The sequence below is a fragment of the Protomyctophum bolini genome, assembly GCF_963924005.1.
Source record: "Protomyctophum bolini genome assembly, chromosome: 6".
Lineage (NCBI taxonomy): Eukaryota > Metazoa > Chordata > Actinopteri > Myctophiformes > Myctophidae > Protomyctophum > Protomyctophum bolini.
In genome coordinates, this window is record NC_137867.1 from 43,250,442 (window position 1) to 43,274,411 (window position 23,970).

At 42.1% G+C, this 23,970-nt stretch overlaps 1 protein-coding gene across 3 annotated transcripts; it reads left to right on the forward strand.

The window, feature by feature from the left end:
• The first annotated feature begins 1,116 nt into the window (after positions 1-1,116).
• LOC308316522 (selenocysteine insertion sequence-binding protein 2-like) lies at positions 1,117-20,263 on the forward strand. Of its 3 annotated transcripts, none has more exons than XM_080765182.1 (19): positions 1,117-1,268; positions 1,668-1,717; positions 2,157-2,273; positions 3,440-3,620; positions 3,722-3,797; positions 4,173-4,393; positions 4,922-5,012; positions 5,599-5,729; positions 6,614-6,754; positions 7,816-7,893; positions 8,366-8,470; positions 9,915-10,047; positions 10,167-10,336; positions 11,445-11,577; positions 12,799-12,991; positions 13,747-13,967; positions 15,382-15,536; positions 16,543-16,708; positions 18,297-20,263. In XM_080765182.1, the coding sequence occupies exons 1-19, from the start codon at positions 1,242-1,244 to the stop codon at positions 18,422-18,424; spliced, it is 2,517 nt and encodes an 838-aa protein (XP_080621308.1). In that variant the 5' UTR covers positions 1,117-1,241; the 3' UTR covers positions 18,425-20,263. The 3 variants fall into 3 exon arrangements, with proteins under 3 accessions (XP_080621308.1, XP_080621310.1, XP_080621309.1); XM_080765184.1 differs by having other exon boundaries at positions 7,816-7,879; positions 8,364-8,470; XM_080765183.1 differs by having other exon boundaries at positions 6,617-6,754.
• Positions 20,264-23,970: the final 3,707 nt, after the last annotated feature.

Sequence of the window (23,970 nt, forward strand, 5' to 3'; positions counted from 1 at the left end):
AGGATATGGAACTGTTCTTCCTGCTGTCGCATGAAATGCAGACCAGCATCTCGACTCTGTAGCGAAAATATTAAGAACGTTTTACCTACTCAGTGTACTCACCAATACAGAGGCGGCCGCTTGTGTAATTAGAAAGCCTACTTTCCTTAGTGGACGCACTAGTCTGAGCCCCGGAGCCCCCACTACACGAATACGCACAGCAGGCCGGGTGGACATGACTGTCAGACTCATGACATCAGGTAATTGAAAGCCTGTTCACCTTTGCCTGAACAGAGGTTGACGGCACATGATGGAGACTGGAGAGCTTCTTCAATGTAGTTTTCGGGTACACGACGTGAACCGTCGATGAATTGAACTGATTAATTAACATGGTGGACCCTCTTGTAAACAAGTGTAATGCTTAATTGGGTCGTCACTCACAGTTAACAGTCTTTGTATTGAGTTTGTGCTTGAAATGTTCTGTAATTCTGCAAACTGTTAATAAATATTTCAATCAATCAATCAATCAATCAATCAATCAATCAATCAAATCAATCAATCAATCAATCAATAAATAAATCAGTTGTTGCTGCTCCCAACAACTGCTCTGACACATTATGGCCACATGATGGCAATGATGTTACACTTTGCATGGGACCCCGTAGTAGTTCAGAAACGAGCTGACAACACTGACACAACTCTACTGTTAGTAGACTACTGTTAGTCTACATTACGCCTTGTTTATTTCACCTTCTCAATTCAATTATAAGTATAAATGTGTTTTTATCAAACAAACACCTGTCTGTCTGTGATCTTTCTGTTTATCTGCATTCTGCTCCCGACCTGTTGGGGGCAGCCATGAGCAGCAAAGCATCCATCCGGTCATTCCCGGAATTCCCGCGAAGAAGAACAACAAGCAGCTCCGTTCGCGTCCGTGCGCGAGTCGCTTTGCAGTTTACACATCCGGTCTGGAGCGGATACGAAAACGGTCTGCGCGCGCGCGTGCATTGTGTGAGTGGACAGGACCGGATGCGGTAGGCGGGCTCTAGACCGGATATGAGTCCTGAACAGCACAGGGGGAAAGCTTTCCACAAGTCAAGTACTGCGCGAAGCCCTCCCTCCTCCTGGTGACGCGAGTTTAGCAAAAAGCTTATCTTTCTACAGGTAGCTTTAGCATCGTTAGCAAATGAACCCACATAGATATAAGCCAACGTTAACTATTTAACAATGACACAAGTAAAGAAGCAGCTGGTTATGACCGTATGACCCAAAGCCTGCAGATGGAGAAGGTGAGCTAATGCTAGAATGCTACTGGGAGTCTGGAGTCAGTGGAGTGTTAGTTTAGTAGCCTGTTTAATTAGCCACATTCTAAACGTTAATGTTAGCCTAGTTGCATAACCTATATCCAATCCATACATAGGCTAGCTGTCAAGAAAGACCACCTATTATATAAGTTCTATTGGGGAATAAACCGGACTTATCACCAACAGTTCCAGTTTACTTTGAACTTTTCCCCTGGCCTACACAATGGAATCCTGAGTGCTGATTTAACTCTGAGAGGGTACAAATGTTGCCACCGTTTGTTAAGATTTGTATGTGTACATACAGTTATTACAGTAGGTGTCTATTTGGTGTTATATATGATTGTTTGTGAACCATGACAATGCCTTATTTGCTGTCCTTTTCAGGAGAGCAAGCTGTCTCCTGCTGTCCAGCCCTTCTTCCCTAAATTCCACAGGTCAGCAGTGTTGATTTCGTAATACTATGACAACAAATGTTCGACTACCTTTTTTCACTGGCGAAAACTAAATGAAAACTAAGCTATGTATTGACAATTTCGTCAACAAATAAAAACGACTAAAATGTAGTGGACGAGATCCAGTATAAGTCATTTTACACTTGGTTGCATGCTGAAATTAAATAACAGATCTACAAGCTCACAGTTGTAGTTGTGAGCTTGTAGACTATAGTCTACAAGTATATAGTCTATTTTCAACAAGTATAAAATAAGTCATTACGACGGCATCAAGGCCGGCCAAAATACATTTTAGTCAACTAAATCAACTGTAGATTATATCATATTTAGTCGACTAAAACTAAGACATTCCAGGTGACAAAAATGTGACTAAAACTAACTGAAAACTATTCTGCTATTGCTGTCAAAATCAACACTGCAGGTCAGATGATGTGATGGGACCAGTTAGGGGGGAGCTGGCCACAGCTTCATCATCATCATCATCACCGCCCCTTATGAGACTACCAAACCCTTATCTCTCTGAGCAGTTTTCAAGACGGTATGTGGGGAAAATATTTGTTCGAACTTTGCGCCTGTTGGATTTCTTTACGTTTTATGATTTTACGTTACTGGTATCGTATCAAACACTCGTGTTGTCTTCAGCATCCTTAGTCCCCTGACAGTTATGCGCACGACCCGGGTTTGAATCCATGTTGGTCACACTCACGGCTCTTGTTCTAAACCAGTGGTTCCCAAAAATTTTCATGTCAATGGACGGGTTTCTGACCTGTCCACAGCCCTCCTATGAGACACAGACGGAGTAGAAAAGAATTGTGGTATTTTATCTTGAACATTAGTGAGGACCAATTATATGAAGATAAGTTAAAAAGTGGTTAGACGTGGTCTTTAATCCAGGGGTTTTCAACAGATTGTGAACCAGGGACCACCACCCTGACTTAGAATCAACCTGGGGACCACGGTTGGGTTGGGTTTGGGGATATGGGCTATACGATTATTGCTTTTGTAACACTTGCTATGCATCCTGTGTGTATACATCCCACTGTTTCTCAACCAATGGTCCATTGACTACTAATAATGTCCTAATAGTAATAATGACTCATCCAGACATTCCGGTGAACTTCCCCCTCTTGAGATTCTTACTCCATACAATAGTCAGCAAAATGGGTAGAGGTATTGCAGTCACAATAAAGTGTCAATCTTAGTTTTGTGTCACTTGGATTATTGTTCAACTGTATGGTCATCTACGTCTAAAATGAATCTAGCTAAATTACAGGTTGCACAAGATAGGGCAGCAAGACTTGTTCTGGGCTGTTCTATAAGAACTAGTATTGTAAATATGCAGTCCAGCCTCTCATGGCTCACTATTGAGCAAAGAATTTCCTCAAGTTTGGCCACATTTTTCTTTGACCTCCAAACTTGTCAGTGAATGACTACAGTACATGGACGGCCATCATATAGGTCACTGGGTCATTCAGTTCACTGCTTCTCAACTAGTGGGACGACATTTTTAACAAATCCTACATTACTAAACGCATGGTCAAGGACCACATGCAATACTTCCAGGGACCACCAGTGGTCCACGGACCACCTGTTGAAAACCCCTGCTTTAATCAATCTAATCGATTTAATCAATTCTAAAAAAAATAAGAAAAATAATTGATAGTTACAGCCCTAGTATAAACATCTGGCCTCTCGTATGTCTAGGAATGAGGCGGTCGCTAACCCGAGGCAGAGGTCGTCAGCCACTGATGGAGTGCAGCAGGGTGGCGGAGGAGACCCGCCAAGCAAACATGGCTATAGCAACAGCCGCCGTGTTAGAGGGACGGCAGACGCCAGTGCTTACCCGTCCAAGGAGAACCACTCCATACCAGATCCACAGTCAAAGGTGAGCAAAGTTTCTTTCCTGATGGGTGCAAACTAAGTACAGTGTTGAAGCCGGACCGTGGTAATCGGATTAATACGGTAGAATGGCATCTTTGTCCACAGACCCCAAAATACAACAGCGACTCTTTGTCTCAGGAGAGAAGGAATGGCAAGAAATCATTGGATGTGTCGAGAAGAGGTACACCACACACACACACACACACACACACACACACACACACACACACACACACACACACACACACTCTATCTCTCTTACCAAATATCATGTATTAAGAGGACAATGCACCATAGGAGTAAGAGCACGGTGCTAACAAAAGTGTAGTTAATTAACATTGCTGTTAATATTGTAAATAAGCCATATCTTGCGGTGTATGAGTAAGTGACACATAAACCGCCCTATTGAATTTTGACTCTTTTACTATTATTTTCCACAATGATCTCAGGCAGTGCTGTACTGTAGATTGTCATACATTTGTGTAAGTTGGACATCTTGTTTGTGCAAGCTTCTTGAGCTTGTAGATCTATTTTCAAAACAGCTATTTCTGTAAAGGTTTGAGAGACACCAGATCTGCCCCAAACTCTGTCGACCGACCCAAGTCGGCGCAGACCGAATCGGCTGTGTTTGAGGTGAGGATGACTGATTTCCCTGAGTTGAGGATCAGGGCAGATCCTGGCAGTCCATTCGTTCCTGTTCAACAGAAAGCATGCTGGGTTCCACTTCCGACACTTCCGACTTCCCTGAGTCCTGAAATTCAAAAGCCAGTTCAAAAGGTAGGTTTTCTGAAACGTAGAACAAGACACCGTGTGCATGCTAAATGGGCACGCATTTTGCTGTTCAAGTGAGGTAAAGCGTAGAGCCTGACCAATGCTAGGTTTTTGGACAGTCTTAGACCACAGATATTTTGTCAAACTGCACCATTTTCGAATCAATTTGAAAATTTTAACAACAGATCAAAAAACAGAATTTAATTATACAATGAACAAGCAAACGAGTAAAGTTACATTACGTTTAGCTTTAAGCCTTATTCAAAAACATAAACAAATTGGCGAACTAAATCTTACAAGACACATTGCATCATGACGTGTTGTCAGATGTGCTATTTTATTACCATATGTATTTATTTTTCTTCACTATGTTCACATAATGACATGCCCAAAATGGCAGATTTAAAGTGCTGCATAATTTGCTGAAAACAAAGTAAAATAATGGCCGATATGTTGGCCAGATCGTTGTATATCAGTCTGGCTTTAGTAAAGTGTAGTGTGTGACTCGTAACACTTTGCACTCCCCATGCATAGACACTGCTCACCAGAACTGGACCGCCAGCAAAGCATGAACCCCATCAACGTGCCAGCGAGGCTAAGCCTGCTTCAACTACTGTCCCAGCAGGTAGGATCCAACTTCTGCCATCTGGGCTATTTATGACTGTTGGATAATGTCACTATCATTCACCAATTTAGTGTTCACAGTCACATTCGGTAGAGAATCCATCCATCGTCAACCGCTTATCCGTAGTCGGGTTGCAGGGCAACAGCTCCACCAGAGAGCTCCAGACTTCACTCTCCAGAGCAACATTAGTAACTTCCTCCTGAGGGACCCCGAGACGTTCCACCAGTGCATCCACGGCGTTGCCGTGGATGCACTGGTGGGTTAGCAGGGAAATCTTATATTCAGTCCGGAATGAGATGGGGAGCCAGTGGAGTGAGCGGAGGATGGGTGTGATGTGCTCGTATTTACGCACTCTCATTAAGAATGTATCCATCTAGCATGTCTTGGTAAACAATGACGCCATTGAATCACATCTACTGCAACTATTATCACTGTTACAATAATAATAAATAAATCAAATAAATCTTATATTGTCTCCATTTCAATATACTGCCTGTATTTGTTTGAGTTGATTTGCGGTAGAAATGTTGTGACTGGAATATTTAGATGAATTCCTGAAACTAACCTTTCCGCTTTATGTGAACAGGTCAGCCGGCAGGAGCTCCGAGTCCCACCGACGGCTCGGGACCAGCAGTCACCTCCTGGGCCAACGTTGCCTCTCAGCCTCCCAAAGCACCGCTGCCTAAAGAGAGAACTGTCAGCGGCAGCATCTCCAAGGTACACCTTGAGTTCTTAAAGTCACTGTTCACATGTCCCACCATGGTGTGGCCTAAAGAGAGAACTGTCAATGGCAGCATCTCCAAGGTACACCTCGAGTTCTTAAAGTCACTGTTCACATGTCCCACCATGGTGTGGTTTAAGAGAGAGAAATCAACCCTGTTCAACTAATACATGTCGATTATTTTATTCCCCCAAAAATGTCTACTATAAATACCAGTAAGGCGACGGGCGACCGAAGGGCTGACACACTGTACCAGGAATAATGTCACTTCATTATGTCAGCACTGTCATAGAAGTTTCATTTTAAATTGTCTCATATAAGCAGGGGGTGCACATTAAATAAATAAAGTTGGAAATACAAACCTGCCTACCAATGATGTCACCCTTACAGGGCCATTTGGTTCTCTTTCTGTACACTCTTAAAGTTCTGTAGTCACTTGTAGATTTCAAATGACTTGGAAAAGACTTGCATTAAGCAAAAACAAAAGCATGGCATACATCACATATATAAAAAGTAGTTATCATGAATCATGTATAAACTAAGAACGTAACAGTGGAGTATCTATGACAACTATACATACTATACTATATTATATATTATACACTATACATGTGTACTATAACGTGCTATGACTGCATAAAATTCAATTCTAGTGCTGTCTACGTAACAAGCTATAAGTCTGTCTAAAATACTATCCAAGTCTACATGAAGTGCTATCTAAGGGGCTAGGCTAGGGCAAGTGCTACGGGCCATGGTGGAGTCTGAAGAGGTGGGTTTTCAGACTACGGCGGAAGATTGGGAGTGAGGCTGCAGCTCTGACTGTGATGGGAAGTGCATTCCATACTAGTTTCACACTCTTCACACACCCTTCACTTGTCAGAAGGAAGCGACGCAGGAAGAAGGCGTTTCGGAGAAGAGGAAGCAACGTAGGAAGAAGAAGAAGAAAGGCAAGGGCGCGGGGGAAGACGGAGAGGTGGACTCAGAGGAGGCCGTGGCGACGCAGGAGCCTCCCAAGTTACAGGTCACCTCAATGCACCTTTTACTCTGAGGACGTGTTTCACATGAGAGTAGCGTTTTGCGAGATTTCTTTTAACCCATTTTGGACTGATGTCGATTTTAAAAAAAGGCTTCTAAATAGTTATAGTTACTAATAGTTTTCTGAAAAACCCATGTTTCTATGTCTGTACTCGACCTTTTTCATGTCAAGGACACCCAGAATTATCTCTATTTGGCCACGGACCCCCATCTCAAAATATGTAGTTCCAGGGACCCCCCAGAAGCCAATATTTTAGTTAATGTTCGCTCTGAAATATATATATTCAAGGATTTACACCACATTTTCAGAACTTTAAAAAAATAGCAGACCAACAAGCTCGTAGCGTGCCACTCGGTGGTGCGCTATGAGCTTGTAGATCTGCTATTTTTCAATAGCTAAATTATAACAATGTATGTAACACCAAAAGGGGTTCCCGCTCAAAATGGGTTAAAGTCAATTTGGGGGTCCTTTGCAAGAAAACGTTTGAGAACTACTGATTTAGAAAGCTTTTGTAGAATCGGACTCAGGTTTTACCCGCTATTCTTAGTGAAACGGATTTGAGTTGCAGCAACTGTACCGCTTTTTTCTCTCTAAACCACATTTCTCTTGGAGTGTTTGTTCAGCAACAGGGGTCTTCCTGTCTCTAGCTTAGCTCCTCATTACTGTAAAGAGAAAATACATTTTTTTAGTGATTATTACCAACTTTATTTATCAAAATGGATATATATGATGAAAGATAAACAATTGAAATATAAATTGAAATAATATTGAATATTCTTTATTGAAATAATAGTGAATATAGCAGACGAAAATAGAACGACAAAAAAAGAAGAAAATGTTTTAACCATAACCACTTGAACCCTAGCATTCCTATGCTGGGGCTGATCTACAAGCTCACAAAATGTGACGCCTTGTGAGCTTGTAGATTGGCTAAAAGATTTGCTCTAGAGGGAAATCTAGTCTATTTTATAGCCCCGGGGGACTCGGTAAACTAAGTGTAGTGCTTAAGTACCGGTCCAATTTGAATCAAGGCCTTCTGTTCCCAGGATGAAGAGGAGTTTCCAGGTTTGGCTGTTGCCAAAAAATGCTTAGCCAGCAGCAATACAACAAAGTTATGCAATGAGGTATGGAGCAACCATTCACTTCACACGTAAACCATATCATGCATTGATGGTATGTCATAATTATTTACGTATCGTACATATTGTCTGATCGCAATCATTTCAACTAATCACAATAACTTTTCCCATAATCATTAGAATTGTTTTCCTAAAAACGGGTAGATGAAATCCACATAAATGTAATATTTGATTATTTCATGATCGTGACAGTCCTATCGACAGATCCATCGACATACAAATTTGGTGCGTCCTTAGACACAATAAATGGATAAAGGACGCAGTTAGATGTGAAATTGTTTATTTCTTTCAGATGGGCTACATTTTCTACTAACCATGAATGGGAGAATTTGTAAAAATGACTAAACATGACTCGTAGCGTCGTTGAAGTGGGACTCATGAAATAATTGTCCCTGGATTACATTGTACAGCTATTTACATCACTGACATATCGTCTTTAAAATGTGTTTTTGTACAGCCAAGCCAAAGAGAAGGTGTTCAACCTCAGCAGGGTGACCACCGACACAAAGACAAGGCCATTGTAGGAAGGTCTCTGCCCGCAGACGCCACAAAGAAAGCACAGGTTTGTTCTTCTGTTGATTCCCGCTGTAGACACTTCTGTACTTTGTAATAGGCTTCAGGAAGCAACCGTTAATTGATTTTAATAATATCGTATTGTTGGAAAAAATAAGAGAAACCTTTTCTTGTGACCACCACGCTCTGACTTGTGGTGCGTTTATGCGTTACCCGTTCAAATCATTTCAACAATAACGGTAATGGGTCACACACACCAAGACTGCATTCTGTAGTTTTTATTTGTGCATAATGGAAGACAAACGTTTCGTATATCCAGCGTTCATCAGTGTGGAACAAATAAGATACATATATAAACAATTAGCAGTTATGCAAGCTCATAACAGATCAGTGGTTTTCAACCAGTGGTCCAGGGATCACCAGTGGTCCTTAGTCGAGGGGGTTCCAGGTGGTCCCCAGCTAAATTATACAGTTGGTAACCAAATGGACCCTTAAAGATCTTTAACTCTTGAGAATGTAGAGGGTTAAATTATTGTTAAAGCATCTGTATTTCTTTACAAGTCTACACATTAGAGAATGTAGAAGAATTGTTAGGGGGGGGGGTTCAGTTGCAACTAGGAAAAGAGGGTTTATAGGTTTAACACATTTTGTACATAATACGTCCTGAAACGTCATAAGGATTGGAACCGAGAGTTGCCTTAGACGTCTGTGGACGTCCTAGCGACGTCCAAACGACGCGGGGCGAGATAATAATATTCAGAATAATTACTTATTTTTTTTTTGGCATTTCGCTTTTCGCTTGCCGTATGCTAACGCTCTGTGAAACTATTAGCTTGTCATTGACTCCCATGTTAGCGCGGCGGAAAGAATGACTCGTATCTCCTCATCCAGGGCGCTCTCCGTGGTGATGAATGGATCGATATGCTGGCGCTGCGTTTCTGCTCCTCATCCGTCTCTCCCGCAAAATATGAACTATTTTTGTAGCGTATATAAATATATTAAGATGATCGGAGATTGTGATGGCACTTTGTCAGTCAACTTTTTTAAGAAAGTATTTCCGGTTCATGGCTTTCAAAATGGAAGCGATCACTACTCTGGCGATTACTCCGGCGCAAGCAGCGCCTTTATTTTGATGCAGTTCCGGTACTAAATGTGTTAATGGCATTCATTTATTATTTTAGGTTTCAGTTACACGCACACAACAAGTGTTCTGAAGCCTTTTGAGCTGCAATGAAAACGTCTTATTCTTATTCCATATATGTGGGATTTGTGGCCTCTTATCTCGCAGTCCACAGGCAAATCAGAGCACTTGTTTGAGCCCGAAAACCCCACACCACAGAAAATCTATTGAATGTTAAAAGTTCAGGTCTTTTGGGTGCAATTGAGCTAAAAAATAATTATATATATTTTTTTTTTAAAGAACAATTACAAAATATTTTTTTTTAATGTCACGATCCCTTTAACCATGTTGGTGCTTGACCTGTGACCTCCAGAAAGCTGAGAAGGCCAGTGGGAAGAAGAGCAAGGCTCCTGTCCAGCTGGATCTTGGCAACATGTTGACGGTCCTAGAGAAGAAACAGCAGTCTCACAAAACCAAGCAAGAGGCCAAGCCAGTCACTCTCTCAGGTAAGGAGACTCCACTCCCTCTAGGGCAGGGCTTCCCAAACAGTGGGACACTATAATGGATAGTTAACGGCCCTAATCAGAAACTCGGAGCACATCTTGACTTCCCGTTGTCTTTGCAGTGGGTGGCGCCCTGCCTGCTGCGTGCCACAAGCCAGCGGCCATGCAGAGGAAGCTTCCCTGGCAGCAGGATAAGATCGCCCACAACCCGCTGGACTCCACCAGCCCCATGGTGAAGAAGGGCAAGCAGAGAGAGGTGCCCAAGGCCAAGAAACCCACCCCCCTTAAAAGGGTGAGTCCACTCACTTCACCACAGGGAACACTAGCGTCCCAATTCTGGGGCGAAGAGATTTAGTGTACCAACTTTCCACCGTAGTCTGAAAACCCACCTCTTCAGACTCCATCTTAGCTCGTAGCACTTTCTGTTGCACTTGCCCTGGCCTCGACAACCTTACAGGCGTATGCAAAGGCTCAGCTTATGTAATTTTGATATCATACCATAGCACCCTATAGTGTATACGCATAGTTTCATTATATACTGTAGATATTTCACTGTTAGACGGATGTTTCTTAGCTTGCTTATGATTCTTTATGACTATTTCTATCCTAAGTATTACCATGTTTTCTTGTTTACTGTAAGTCGCTCTCGATTAAGAGTCTGCTAAATGCCTAAATTGTAGTGTAGAAGAGCGTCGCCATTGGCATGTCATAATAGGCGAACATTTCTGCGAAACTAGGCAAAGTTATTGAGAGAGTGTAAAGTACAGTAATTATAAAGGACGATAAGGAAATAAGTAATAACTGAAGCCAGTGTTTGTTCAAGATGTGTACGTAAAAACTGTCGCTGCTTCTCCAATGCCCAAACCTGCCAGCTTGCAACCGTGTAAATCAAAGATATTTGGTGGGGTAAAAAAGGATGGGGAAAGTACAGACCCCTGGGGGACCCTGATGAACACAATTATATACGTAGGGTTTAAGTGGTTATGGCACTATTGTCACGTTATAAATGCTATATGAAGACGCAGCAGTCTGAATCAGCACCCTGGTGTTTTCTTCTGTCATGGTTACATTTCAAGTTTGACGATTAATTGTCGCACAGATCATTTCGATTAACGATTTAATTGTGTTTTTGGCATTGTACATTGGAATATATGAATACAATTTAGATTTCTTCTACTTCGTGACGTGTTGTAGATCTGCTATTTCTGCTGTTTGGAAAATGTATGAACGTTTTTCAATGTGTAAAACGATTACCGGTATGTCAAATAATTGTGATTTAGGCAATTATGTAATGATTGTGACAGGCCTATAAGCTGTTGGTGGCTTCGACACAAAGGTGTGTCGTTATCTGAACATGGCGAAACAATAGCTGCTGACTGTTACAAAAAATGTTTTGTCAGGTCATTCTGAAAGAGAGAGAGGAGAGGAAACAGAACCGCTTGCTGGAGGAACGAGGACTCCTTCCTGGTCAAGAGGAACCCAGACCTGCCGAGCACGCTGGGACAGAGGAGCTGTTTGAACCCAGTGATACTGGTCAGTCAATATGACCTCCCTGGTTTGGGCATTACAGTTCATCATGTCATTACAGGTCATCATGTCATTACAGGTCACCATGTCATTACAGGCCAACATTTCCTAAAGATTTTAAATAGTCTGGGAATCGAAAAGGTTCCCAGATCGATCCCCGTGTTCCTACTGGATCCGAATCCGATCTGTGCCACATACTGTATAACAGAATGGAATCCGATTTGTTTAAATAAGCCTAAACATACAACTTTAATGCATTTTAACATTAAAGCCATAGCACATTGAATCAGATTAGAGCTATGCAACATTGAATTCTAGTTTACTTCAGAGCCATGCACACGATGATTTCAGGTCACCATTCATTACACGTTTGAGCAATACAGTCTTCTGGTCTTTGGAATGTCAAATAAGAGCACTATTTACCTATAATGTGCTGTTTTTACTGTTGCTACACTTAAAAATGTAAAATAACTGTGAACCCATAGTCACATTCTTCATAGCTATGTAGGTATTTGGCATATATATATTTTTTAAAAGGAAATTCAAATTTTACCTGTCATTTTATAATGGACTATTTACTTATTGGGCTGAACTCTTTGTTTGCAACTCATTGTAACTCAATGAGTTGCATTGGTGTGGTTGACTTTAAAAACCGTCTCGTCTCGACCCTTTGGTGTGGTTTGGGCTTAGTGTCAACCCCTGTCTTGAGCCTATGCCAGACTCTGGTCAAAAGGTGGAGGCTGGGGTAGTGTCTGTGAAGCAAATGGAAGCTGAGCTATTGTGTCGCAGAGAGACATATTTAAACAAATCGCCTTGTTGAGGCGTGATTGGAGGTGTGATTGGAGAATCGAAGTGTGACATAATGATCAGCTGATGTGAATGAGGCATGGGAAACTAGGCTGATTGATACAATCAGCCGACTATCAGCTGATTACAGCTGAGCGTGCAAGACTGCTGTGTCAATGGTAGGTCGGTCCAAAAGATCGTCTCAGATTTGGCTGGATTTGACTGCAGTGTAATAGTGATCTTGAGCAAGACACTGAACCTCCAACTGCTGGAGAAAGAGACCAAAGTATTTACCAAAGTATAAAATGGGGACGAACTGCCTAATGTTGAAGCAGCAATATGCTCTTCATGCATACACAGTAAGCAGCTATTGTTTCGCCATGTTCAGATAACGACGCACCTTTGATAAGTGTCTGTTTGCGTTTGCTTACTCACATTCAGATGAGATCAGCAGTCCTACGGCTCCAGACGATGAGCCAGAGGGTCATCTTGAGAGCGATCAAACGGAGCAACCGAGAGAGGCAGAGGAGGAGGAGGAGGAGGAGGAGGAGGTTGGAGGAGAGCAAACAGACACTCGGGCACCACCGCCTGTCCTCCAAAATGCGCCCAAAATCCACAGCAGGAAGTTCAGAGAGTAAGGCTGTGTGTCTGAAATCACATGCTAGACTGTTGTTTGAACATTGAATGTTTGTTGAACTATCGTGTTGAACTAATCAGACATGCCAATCGACATGGTATTGAACTACCCGCAATGTTACCACCCCATTTGGTGGTCAGCAGAAGTACTATATACAAATATTCTCGTTTCATCATTGTGTATTAGCATTTTCATGAAACTGCACAAATTAGAGACACCTGACGTGATGGTGCTGGCGTAATAGAGTTGGTGTCATAGACTGGCCCGAGATCCAAATAGTGTTGATTTCGTCGACAAAAAATGTTTGTCGACTACCTTTTTTCACTGACAAACTAAATTAAAAACTAAGCCATGATGACTAAAACTATGACTAAATATACTGACAATTTCGTCAACGAATAAAAACCAGACAAAATGTTTAGGGAGGGACTAGCGGAGAAGAGATTGTTTTATGTTTGTTTGCACTCAGGTGTTTAGCTCTGCAACGCGTTGTGAGCTTGTAGTCTATTTTCAGTATGCAACCAAGTGTACAATTAGGCATCACAAGGTCATCAATTAATCTTGGTCGCAAAAAATCAGCTGTAGATTTAGTACAATTTGAGTAAAATATGCCCAAAACCAAATGACATTTTATACAAAAGACTAATACTCAACATTTGCTGTCAAAATCAACACTGGATCCAAACGAAGCCACAGCTTTATTAGACCCTGTCCTTTTTTCCTCTCTCTTCTTTATCTTTTTGAATCTTCAGCTACTGTAGCCAGGTGCTGAGCAGAGACGTGGACGAGTGCGTGACGACCCTGCTGAAGGAGCTGGTCCGCTTCCAGGACCGCCTGTACCAGAAGGACCCCATGAAGGCCCGCATGAAGAGACGGCTGGTGATGGGCCTCCGCGAGGTCCTCAAACACCTCAAGCTCCGGAAGGTCAAGTGCGTCGTCATCTCGCCAAACTGCGAGCGCAGTCAGTCCAAAGGTACGCCGGCCCCCCAGACAAGCTGTGGTCTCGTCATGTTCTCAGTAGCACTGCGGTACGTCTCCGTAGGTTCTTTGCCAAGTTGGGATAACTATTAGGATTTTATTGATTCCGATTTTTATCGATTCTCCCCTTTTGTTTTTGGTTCCGAAATGGTAAAAATGAATAAAACGTTGGTCAAATGCTTTGATAAATAAATGGTAAATGGTGCATTTATATAGCGCCTTTATCCAAGGCGCTTTACATAGATTGTGCATTACATTCACCCATTCATACACCGATTGCGGCAGAAGCCATGCAAGGTACCAACCAAAATTAGTTTTTTTGCTGTAATCGGACTATATGAGAAGAGTTGTTTCTGTGCTCTCGTCAACATAGGCATGGAGTCTGACAAACCCAGAATAATTAGTACAGGATCGGGGTCAATATGAATACTCAAAATATCAGAGGGTGTCTCAAATATCTTAATCCAATATCTTTGTATCCGAGGGCAAAGAGCGAAGCTGTGAAGAAGATTTGCATCTATTGCATTACATTTGTCACAGTGCGAAGAAATATCTGGGAATATGTTATGTCATTTTAATTTGGAATAATGGATTCTATGTATGACTCGAAACTGGATAAGATAGTGGAAACTGGAGTTTGATAGAGCACGCATTGATTTCTTCAAGGCTGTCTTCCCAGAGCTCGTCTGAAATTGAAGTCCCCAGCTCATTTTCCTATGCCAGCTTAATAGCTGATGTAGTAGGAAGGTTTGCCACTTTAAATGATTCATAAAGATGTGACACCCTCACGTCTGGTTCTATATAATTTAAGAAGGAACTTATCTAGGGATGAAGGTGTAGCTCTCTCAATAGTGGGAGAAAGGTTACGGATGTAGTTCCTAACCTGTAGAAACCTAAAAAGGTTACTCCTAGGGAGTCTATATTTTTCCTGCAGTTGAGCAAATGAGTTTGCTCAACTGCAGTTGAGTTTCACATAAGTCACCAATTGTGCGTATACCCAAACCCTTCCACTGTGTCAGTTGGGATGGTATAAATGAGGGGTTATCAGCTATAGGGAGCAGAAAAGATAGTGAGTTGTTCCTAAAATATGTTTTGATTTGTTTCCAGATTCTTATCATACTGCGAATAACAAGGCATCCATTGTAAATGTATTTATCTAAGGTCACGGGGGGATAATATTATTGAACCTAAACAGTATGGGCGACATTTCTCCTGCTCCCATTGTAGAGCGAACTTTGCCTCTTTGTCCTTTTTGTCCCTGGAACAACATATTTGTTAATGTTTGAGAATGACTAACATAGAAACATGGGTTTTTCAGAAAACTGTCAGGATTTAGAAGGTCTAAATGGGTTAAGTAAAACATTTGAGTGCTTTGTTTCCACCACTGGTTTGTTTGTGGTGTTCTCCAGGCGGTCTGGACGAGGCTCTCCACAACATCATCAACACGTGTCGGGAGCAGGGCGTGCCGTTTGTCTTTGCTCTGTCCAGAAAGGCCCTGGGCCGCTGCGTCAACAAGGCCGTGCCCGTCAGCCTGGTGGGCATCTTCAATTACGATGGCGCGCAGGTCAGTGTCAGGTCTTTTGTCAACTGTGTGCTGTAAACGCTGCAACCCCGGGGCGTCCGCTGGCCTAGTGCATGCCACATATAGAGCGTCGCAGTCCCGCCCCCTTTCAGAACGGCGAGTGGCCCAGGAAATGATACTGAATAATATTCATTTTCTCCACAGGCTTTTCAAAAAGTATTTATATAAAGACGGTTACGCCGCGGACAAAGCCAACTCGGATCGTGACAAATCATGACAATGAACACAATGTTTTGGGCCGATCAAATAATTTATAAGAAGAAAAACAAAACAAATAGTGTTGACTCCTGCCTTTATTTTCTTCTTTAGTTTCTAATGATTTGATCGGCCCAAAATATTGTGTTCATTGTCATGATTTGTCACGATCCGAGTTGGCTTTGTCCGCGGCGTAACAGTCTTTAAATAAATACTTTTTGAAAAGCCAATGGAGAATCATTTCCTGGGCCACTCGCCGTTCTGAAAGGGGGAGGGACTGCGTGGCACCGGTCTATATATCGATAAAGGCAGAAATGCCCCTCGTGTGAAGTGAGGGGCGCCCACTGTGGTTGCCATGTGACATGACGCCACAGGGAGGGCATGCTTAAAAGCAAAAATGTAAAGTCCATAGACTTGACTGCCACATGATGCCACGGATAGGGCATGCTTTAAAAGTTCATAGACTTGGCTGCCAAATGACGTCAAGTCATACGGCCCTGCTCTAGTCTTAATTACATTCATTAATACGCATTGATCTACGATGCTTATAGCTTCTAATCATTATTTTAAACTTTAGCTATTGAAAAATCTTTACTCGTATCTGTCCTTCTGGGGGGGTCCCTCTGGAACAACATATTTTCAGATGGGGTTTTTGGCGGCCAATTACATTTATTTTTTGGGGTCCTTCTTGACATGAAATAGTTGGAGAACCACTGGTATCGAAACATAGGGTTTTTTCAGAAAACCGTCAAGATTTGTAGAATCTGGTCTCAGGTCTAAATGGTGTCAACAGGACTTTTACCACAAGATGATTGAGCTGTCGTCAGAGGCCAGGAGGGCCTACGAGGTGATGGTGGAGAACGTGGAGCTAGCAGGAGGCCAGGAGGGAGAGGACCCCGTGGAACGCCATGACACTGAGGCGGCCACTGATCCTGACACATCTGAAGAACCAGAGTACAGTAAGTCACTGCTCACGTCAGCCACTTTGTTGGTCGAAACATGGACGTGAACATTAAAATAAAAATAAAAACTTCAGTCTTTCGTCTTTTAATTATTCTGGACTAGTTTGTAGGACTTTTATTTGGATAGGGGTGTAGATGGACAGGAAGCTGTTGGTTCCAGGGGAGAAAGACATTTAACACGTGTTGGACCCGTCACACGGCCTGAATGATCATTATCATATCGCTATCGACATGTGAACATTCCATACCAACAGACCATGCATGCCCTGAATGTACAGATAAAGGGTGCAGTTTCACGGCTCGGCAGAGGTATATGACTGGCACGGCACGGTTCACGGCTCCTACTCGCTCAACCTCTCGTTCATATGAATTACTAGGTGACGTCTAAGACCGTAACACAGCAAGCAGCATACGGTACCAAACAGAAGTCTTACTAGGTGACGTCTAAGACCGTAACGCAGCAAGCAGCATACCAAACAGAAGTCTTACTAGTTGACGTCTAAGACCGTAACGCAGCAAGCAGCATACCAAACAGAAGTCTTACTAGGTGACGTCTAAGACCGTAACACAGCAAGCAGCATACCAAACAGAAGTCTTACTAGGTGACGTCTAAGACCGTAACGCAGCAAGCAGCATACCAAACAGAAGTCTTACTAGGTGACGTCTAAGACCGTAACGCAGCAAGCAGCATACCAAACAGAAGTCTTACTAGGTGACGTCTAAGACCGTAACGCAGCAAGCAGCATACCAAACAGAAGTCTTACTAGGTGACGTCTAAGACCGTAACGCAGCAAGCAGCATACCAAACAGAAGTCTTACTAGGTGACGTCTAAGACCGTAACGCAGCAAGCAGCATACCAAACAGAAGTCTTACTAGGTGACGTCTAAGACCGTAACGCAGCAAGCAGCATACCAAACAGAAGTCTTACTAGGTGACGTCTAAGACCGTAACGCAGCAAGCAGCATACCAAACAGAAGTCTTACTAGGTGACGTTTAAGACCGTAACGCAGCAAGCAGCATACCAAACAGAAGTCTTACTAGGTGACGTCTAAGACCGTAACGCAGCAAGCAGCATACCAAACAGAAGTCTTACTAGGTGACGTCTAAGACCGTAACGCAGCAAGCAGCATACCAAACAGAAGTCTTACTAGGTGACGTCTAAGACCGTAACGCAGCAAGCAGCATACCAAACAGAAGTCTTACTAGGTGACGTCTAAGACCGTAACGCAGCAAGCAGCATACCAAACAGAAGTCTTACTAGGTGACGTCTAAGACCGTAACGCAGCAAGCAGCATACCAAACAGAAGTCTTACTAGGTGACGTCTAAGACCGTAACGCAGCAAGCAGCATACGGTACCAAACGGAAGTCTTCCCTTCGGCTCTGTGTTCAAAACGGCAGTACTGATGATTTTATTAGTTTTTGTTTTTTTACATTCAAACTGCCGGTACCGGTAACGGCAAAATTATATGCTGTTTTTGTTTTTAATGAATGCTTAGTTTTCACTGTTGCTAGTGCTACACTTTTTTTTTTCCAGTTGATTCATAAACAACATAAGGTTTATGTTTTATTTATTCCTCTTCTAGTAACACTTTGGAAGACGGTGCTGGAGAAGGAATGCAACCACAGCTTTTTGAACTTTGAGGAGCAGTTGAGCTCAATGCGCTTGGCGAGCGACGGCACGGAACAGAGTGACGAATGCGAGCAGAGTTGACAGTGGATGACGCCTGTGCCTAAACAAATTGACTCGCGCCCATCACCAGCCCAGGAATGAAATACTTGACATGATAGCCAGGGTTCGATTTGTAAGAAAACAAAAAAATCAGGCTGGGGGACATTGTCTTAAGACGTTTTCTTATGACAAATAGCTGATCTACAGTACAAGCTCGTGAAGTATTGTGAGCTTGTAGTTGTGTGGCTTGTTGCTAAAAAAAATTCTAACCCTGCTTGACCCGAGAGCACACAAGTATAAGTACGCACTAATCTAATTGCCTGTGGAGATGGAGAGATCTGAGTTCTACTGGGACCAATACAGTCACATAACGATAGTCATCTGAGTTCTACTGGGACCAATACAGTCACATAAAGTGTGATCTCTTAACTGTGGCGTCCCTATGTTGGAATGGACATGTCTTTACATGCAAACATGTTCGCCTATAATTTTATTTTATATATATATATCATTTTTCAAAATATTTGAAAATAGAGCATGAGTGGTTAATGCGAGTTAAACCCTAGAGATGTAACAATGCACTAATGAAAATGAACGATTTTAGTATACATTACAAATATCCGGAACCATTCTTTCAATTGATATAGATTTTCTAGTTTTTGATATGGGCTAAAGAAATTTAAATGATTTGTGAGAAGAAATCAAATGTGAATAATAGGTTCTCACATGGATTATTGGCCACAACTGTCTTCAGTCATTTGGATTCCACCAGTATTCATTTTGTTGACTAAGACTAAATCAAAATTAGCTGTCAAAATGAACACTGGATTCCACAGAAGCCAGCATATATGGAAGCATAATGTGCAGCAAAAATAGCTAATCTACAAGCTCTCAATGCGTCGCAGACACAATGACAGCTTGTAGATGGGCTATTTTGGTTTTTTATTTTAAGATTAGAGCATTTGAAGTGGTAAAACTAGCAATACGTTATTTCTAAGCATCTTCCATAAAATCTTAAAGCCTCAATCATTCACCTCGTAGAACAGCAGAAACAAAATGACTGAAACATCACAAATGTATATATTGTGTTGATTATTTGAGAAACGGCGTCAGTGCCGGGGCTTCTTCTTTCACATCGTTTCATAAACCTGGCCATACAAACTTCCTTCGTGAGATTTTATTTTGCTTTAAGCCATGGGTTCTCGTTAACCCAGTGTTGTGTATCGATTCGTGAGTTGAGTGAAATCGTTGCATCCCTCGTTGACCCTGATATCTGTTGAGGATTCCTGTGTGATGGAGGGAGAGGGATGTGCCACCAGATGTGCCTAGAATATTAGCTACAATCATATAAAGAGTCCATGATTATGGGGGGATGATTTTTGAGATAGTGAATTACGGTGGTCTAATTTCGACTTCATCCCCAGAGCTCCAGTGTGTGTTTTCTCTCTTGAACTGGAAATAATAATGGCAATAATAGTGGATGAGACCTCAATGTACGTATGTACAGTCTGTAATTTATGAGTATTCTCTCCTTTTTTGTCAATCATCATCAAATGTTAGAGTTTAAAGTACCAATATACAAATTGTGTTTTGCACTGGAAATAGAATATCTATCTAGACATTCTGATTGTATTACAGTGTAGCAAAGTAGAGCCGATTATTTTCCTCTCTTTTTTTTCTGCTGCACTTACAGTACACATTTATAATCTTTTGACTTGACAAATGTGAATTTGACTGTGAATTTATGTGCATCATGTACTTTTGAATGATGGTATTAATTTGTAACACATTTACCCTCCTTAATTAATAAACATTTGTCATGAAAACCAAAAGTAAATGGCAAAACGTCTGGTGTTGAGTTGACTCTCACGGAGGCCTTTTCAGGGTTCATATAGCTCCACACTTTCTAGAGTTCAATTTACACTTTGAAAATAGTTAATTTAACACTATACCAACTCAAAAGTTGCTTAATGTCTTTACCAGAGTTTCAAGTAATACTTTAAGACCCATTAAGACCGGGCAAGCAGCTGTGTCACTTTAGATTTTAACCACTTTAACCATTATTTTATGCTTTGGTTATTCAAATACCATCGACTCCCCCTGCAAGCTCAGAAAGCTGAGCAGCATCACCAGTGCACAGGCCCAAACGACTTAGCCTATTCGGTCAGGCTTATTAGCCAGGCTATCATTTTGTAACTTCATCATTATAATCACAATGTTTTTGTTCATTGCCTTATAGATGGAAATCTAATTAATTATCCTTAATGTTTAGACTATAGTCGTGTGGTCTGTTACAAAATACATTTGTAAACTTAAAAAAAATAATAGTGATATTTTTAGCTTGCGGCTCTTGTACTTTTGCAGAGTGACGGAATGTGATGACCTCATCCTATTTGTTATGACAGCTATGGTCGTTTTTAGCTGACTGAGTGCTTTTCGTGCAAAACTAATGCTTGCAATGGATTCAGAATCATATTTGACATGTCCCATGCTACCTGCTGTCCCAGGCATAATGACATTTTGAAAATGTTGCCTTATATTGGATGTTAATGTTACCCCAGCTTATAATGCTAATTATGAAAATTGCCCAACATAATGCAAGTTAGCATCCGGCAGTTTCTAAATGCTGGGGACCCATACTAAAACGTAGGGTACTCAAAATGTCCGGGTTCACAATGGGGCTATAAGTTGAGTAGCCCTGTATTTAGAGTTCCAACAAGGCCAAGGTGTGATGTGAAGATGCAAGACCAAACTGAACCACTAGGTGTCACTCTTACACTGTAGTTCTGGGTGCATGTCTGTGTACAGTGTGTGGGAAAGATTACCTTTTTAACCCTAGATAGAACATTAAACACACCCGGACAGTTATATTTCTTTGTGATTTTCATAATGTTGTTGATGTGAGGTGGGTGGTTCAAATATGGAGTCTTGTGATGTCAGAACAGGCCAGCTCCATATATGGAACACTGGGCAGGGGCCCTGTCCAGAGCCCGGGCAGAGGCCTTTTGTGGCGGTCTCTGTTGGTCCGACTGACTCGACACCGGGCACTGCACTCCCTGCGGTGCTGTGGAACGTGTGTGTCGAATTTGAAGTCGTGGGGGTGAACGGTTCTCACGTGCATTACAAACGTACACACAGACAGACATGCAGAGACTTGGTGCATTTATAGATAGATTATTAAATTGACCCAAAAGTAACAACAAAACCAGGTTTTTTCTGGCTTACGGTAATGATTTGAAAGTAGTTGCGCTGGCTGTCTGCCCAGCTGCAGCACAGTCGGAAAACAAGGAAGTGAGTGTTGATGAAATAAAATACTTTTTTCGGTTACTGCATCGTCTATCTCTCTTCAAATGTTTTCACAGACATTGAGAGCAACGTTCAGTTAAATGACTGTGTGTTTGTTTACACGGCTGTGTCAAGTTGGATTCAATAGGTCTGCAAACTAACGATTATTTTCATAATCAGTTGACAACTAATTGAATAATCCAGTCGATTACGAATCTACGATTAATCGATTTATCATTGTAGCCCTAGTTGGATACTGTGCGTGCGTGCGTGCATGCGTGTATGCATCCAGGTGCTTCTGTGTGCATTCCTACTAACAACGTCAATGCAGAAGCATCAAATCTGTCTTGAGAGAGACACGTGAACGAAAATGTAAAACAATTAGTCGACTAAATCTTTTAGTTGACAGCGATCTTATGACATGTAGGTCAACCATAGACTGTAAAAAAAATATGGACAAAGCGTTCTCCGGGTCTGATATGGACGTAAGATGAAGCCTGTCAGTCCTTGAATTGTAAAGCCATTGGCTGGCCCAGACAACGAGGCGGGACTTCCCCCCCTTCTTCTTCGTTGGTTTTTATTTTGACTCGAACGGGGGGTGGCTCCCGATCATAGACTGTAACGGTAGCCACGCCCCTCAGAACATACTCTACTTTATGGTCATTTTTTAAATAAATGGGACCATAATTTTCATAAAAGAATATTATGACATGAGAAATGAGACTTTAAACTAGTGACTGGAAGCAGAAAGTCCCAATTTCCTTAGTGGGTTCACAAAATATCTGTCTGACTGGCCCCCTGAGGTCAACTAGAATATCTCTATAGTAACTTTAGACTGTACTACTTGTACTTTTAACAATCTTGTTAATAAAGTCAATCAATCAATCAGGAAGACAAGCAGGGAGGCAGGCAGGCAGACAGGCAGGGTGTGAAAGTGAGAGATTTGCGGTGGGTCTCTGTTGCTATGGCAGCTGAATTCTGTGCATTCCACAGGCAGGTAGGTTCTGAAACTGTGTGTGTGACCCCAGACTACTCTGACAGACATGGCTCTGTTCTGCTTTACACACACACACACACACACACACACACACACACACACAGCGTCTATGTTGACTCAGTTGAATTCCTCCACTGGTTTATTTAACATTCTGCGGTTGCAGCAAAGTGTCTGTCCAAGACAAGCCAGGCATGAACTGTGTGTTTAAGTGTGTGCGTGTGCGTGTGCATGTGTATGTGTGTGTGCGTGCTTGCGTGTGCATGCACATTGTGCCTAGCCGTGTAAGCTGGCGTTACAGTACTGCAGATTGCTCGTTAATGCACTTCTCATTAATTAATTAATTGATTAAATGGATGAATGGATTCATTGACACAGTAATTACAGCCCCGCGTGTCAGTGGCAACAAATGGCTTGAGTTTCAATCACACTATCTGCACGTGAGTGTGTGTCACAGTGCGTGTGTCACAGTCACAGTGCGTGTGTGTGTGCGTGCGGTGCTTGGTGGAACCAACAGACTCCTGTTACTGAGCAAACACTCTTTCATTTCAATACTATTAATGTGTCTGAATTCGTCACAGGCAGTGAGGCAGAGGCAGTGAGGCAGGAGACACATTGTTCGGTAAGGCCTCACTCACACCTAAGACACACGCGGCAAGACACACTCACACACGTGTCCTGTGTCATGGTCACCTCAATGCATTTCCAATGGGAGTCACATGGTTTGAAGACACAACCTTGTTGCATGGTGGTGAGGGCAGAAGACAGCCATGCGACAAGGTTGTGTCATGAAACCATGTGACTCCCATTGGAAATGCATTGAGGCGGCCATGACACAGAAGACACAGGACACAAGTGTGTCTCACTGTAGGTGTGAGTGAGGCCTAAATAAAGCTGAAAAAGTGGGAAATAAATTATAATAATCAACGTGTCCAAAATGAGTTAATAGCACAGCAAGACTCTTTGTCATTTTGCGGGTGGCACAGGGGACCACGCATTAAAAGTACATTCATTCATATTTGTATTGTTGGCCTATTTCTTCCATTATAGTGCAACTTTCGTTCATTTTTTACCCCTCTACCACACACGACTATTTTTTTTTTTTTGTCCATATCACTACACCCAAAACATTGTTCCACGTGCTAGAGGGGTCAAAGTTGAACGAAAGTTGCACTAACCACTATTATTTTAGAAATAGGTCAACAATAGAGACACACAGGGACTACAAATGTCACGCCCCCAAATGAAACAGCGGCCACACTTCTGGTCCGTTTCAACTATTTATTAATACTCATCTGGAGAATTCACT

Bases quoted from the DNA above. Each gene is read 5' to 3' on its own strand.
- LOC308316522 (XM_080765182.1), top strand. From the start codon at position 1,242: ATGACCCAAAGCCTGCAGATGGAGAAG. The intron at 3,798-4,172 runs GTACACCACACA...ATTTCTGTAAAG, and splicing joins ATTGGATGTGTCGAGAAGAG to GTTTGAGAGACACCAGATCT. The intron at 10,048-10,166 runs GTAAGGAGACTC...TTGTCTTTGCAG, and splicing joins CAAGCCAGTCACTCTCTCAG to TGGGTGGCGCCCTGCCTGCT.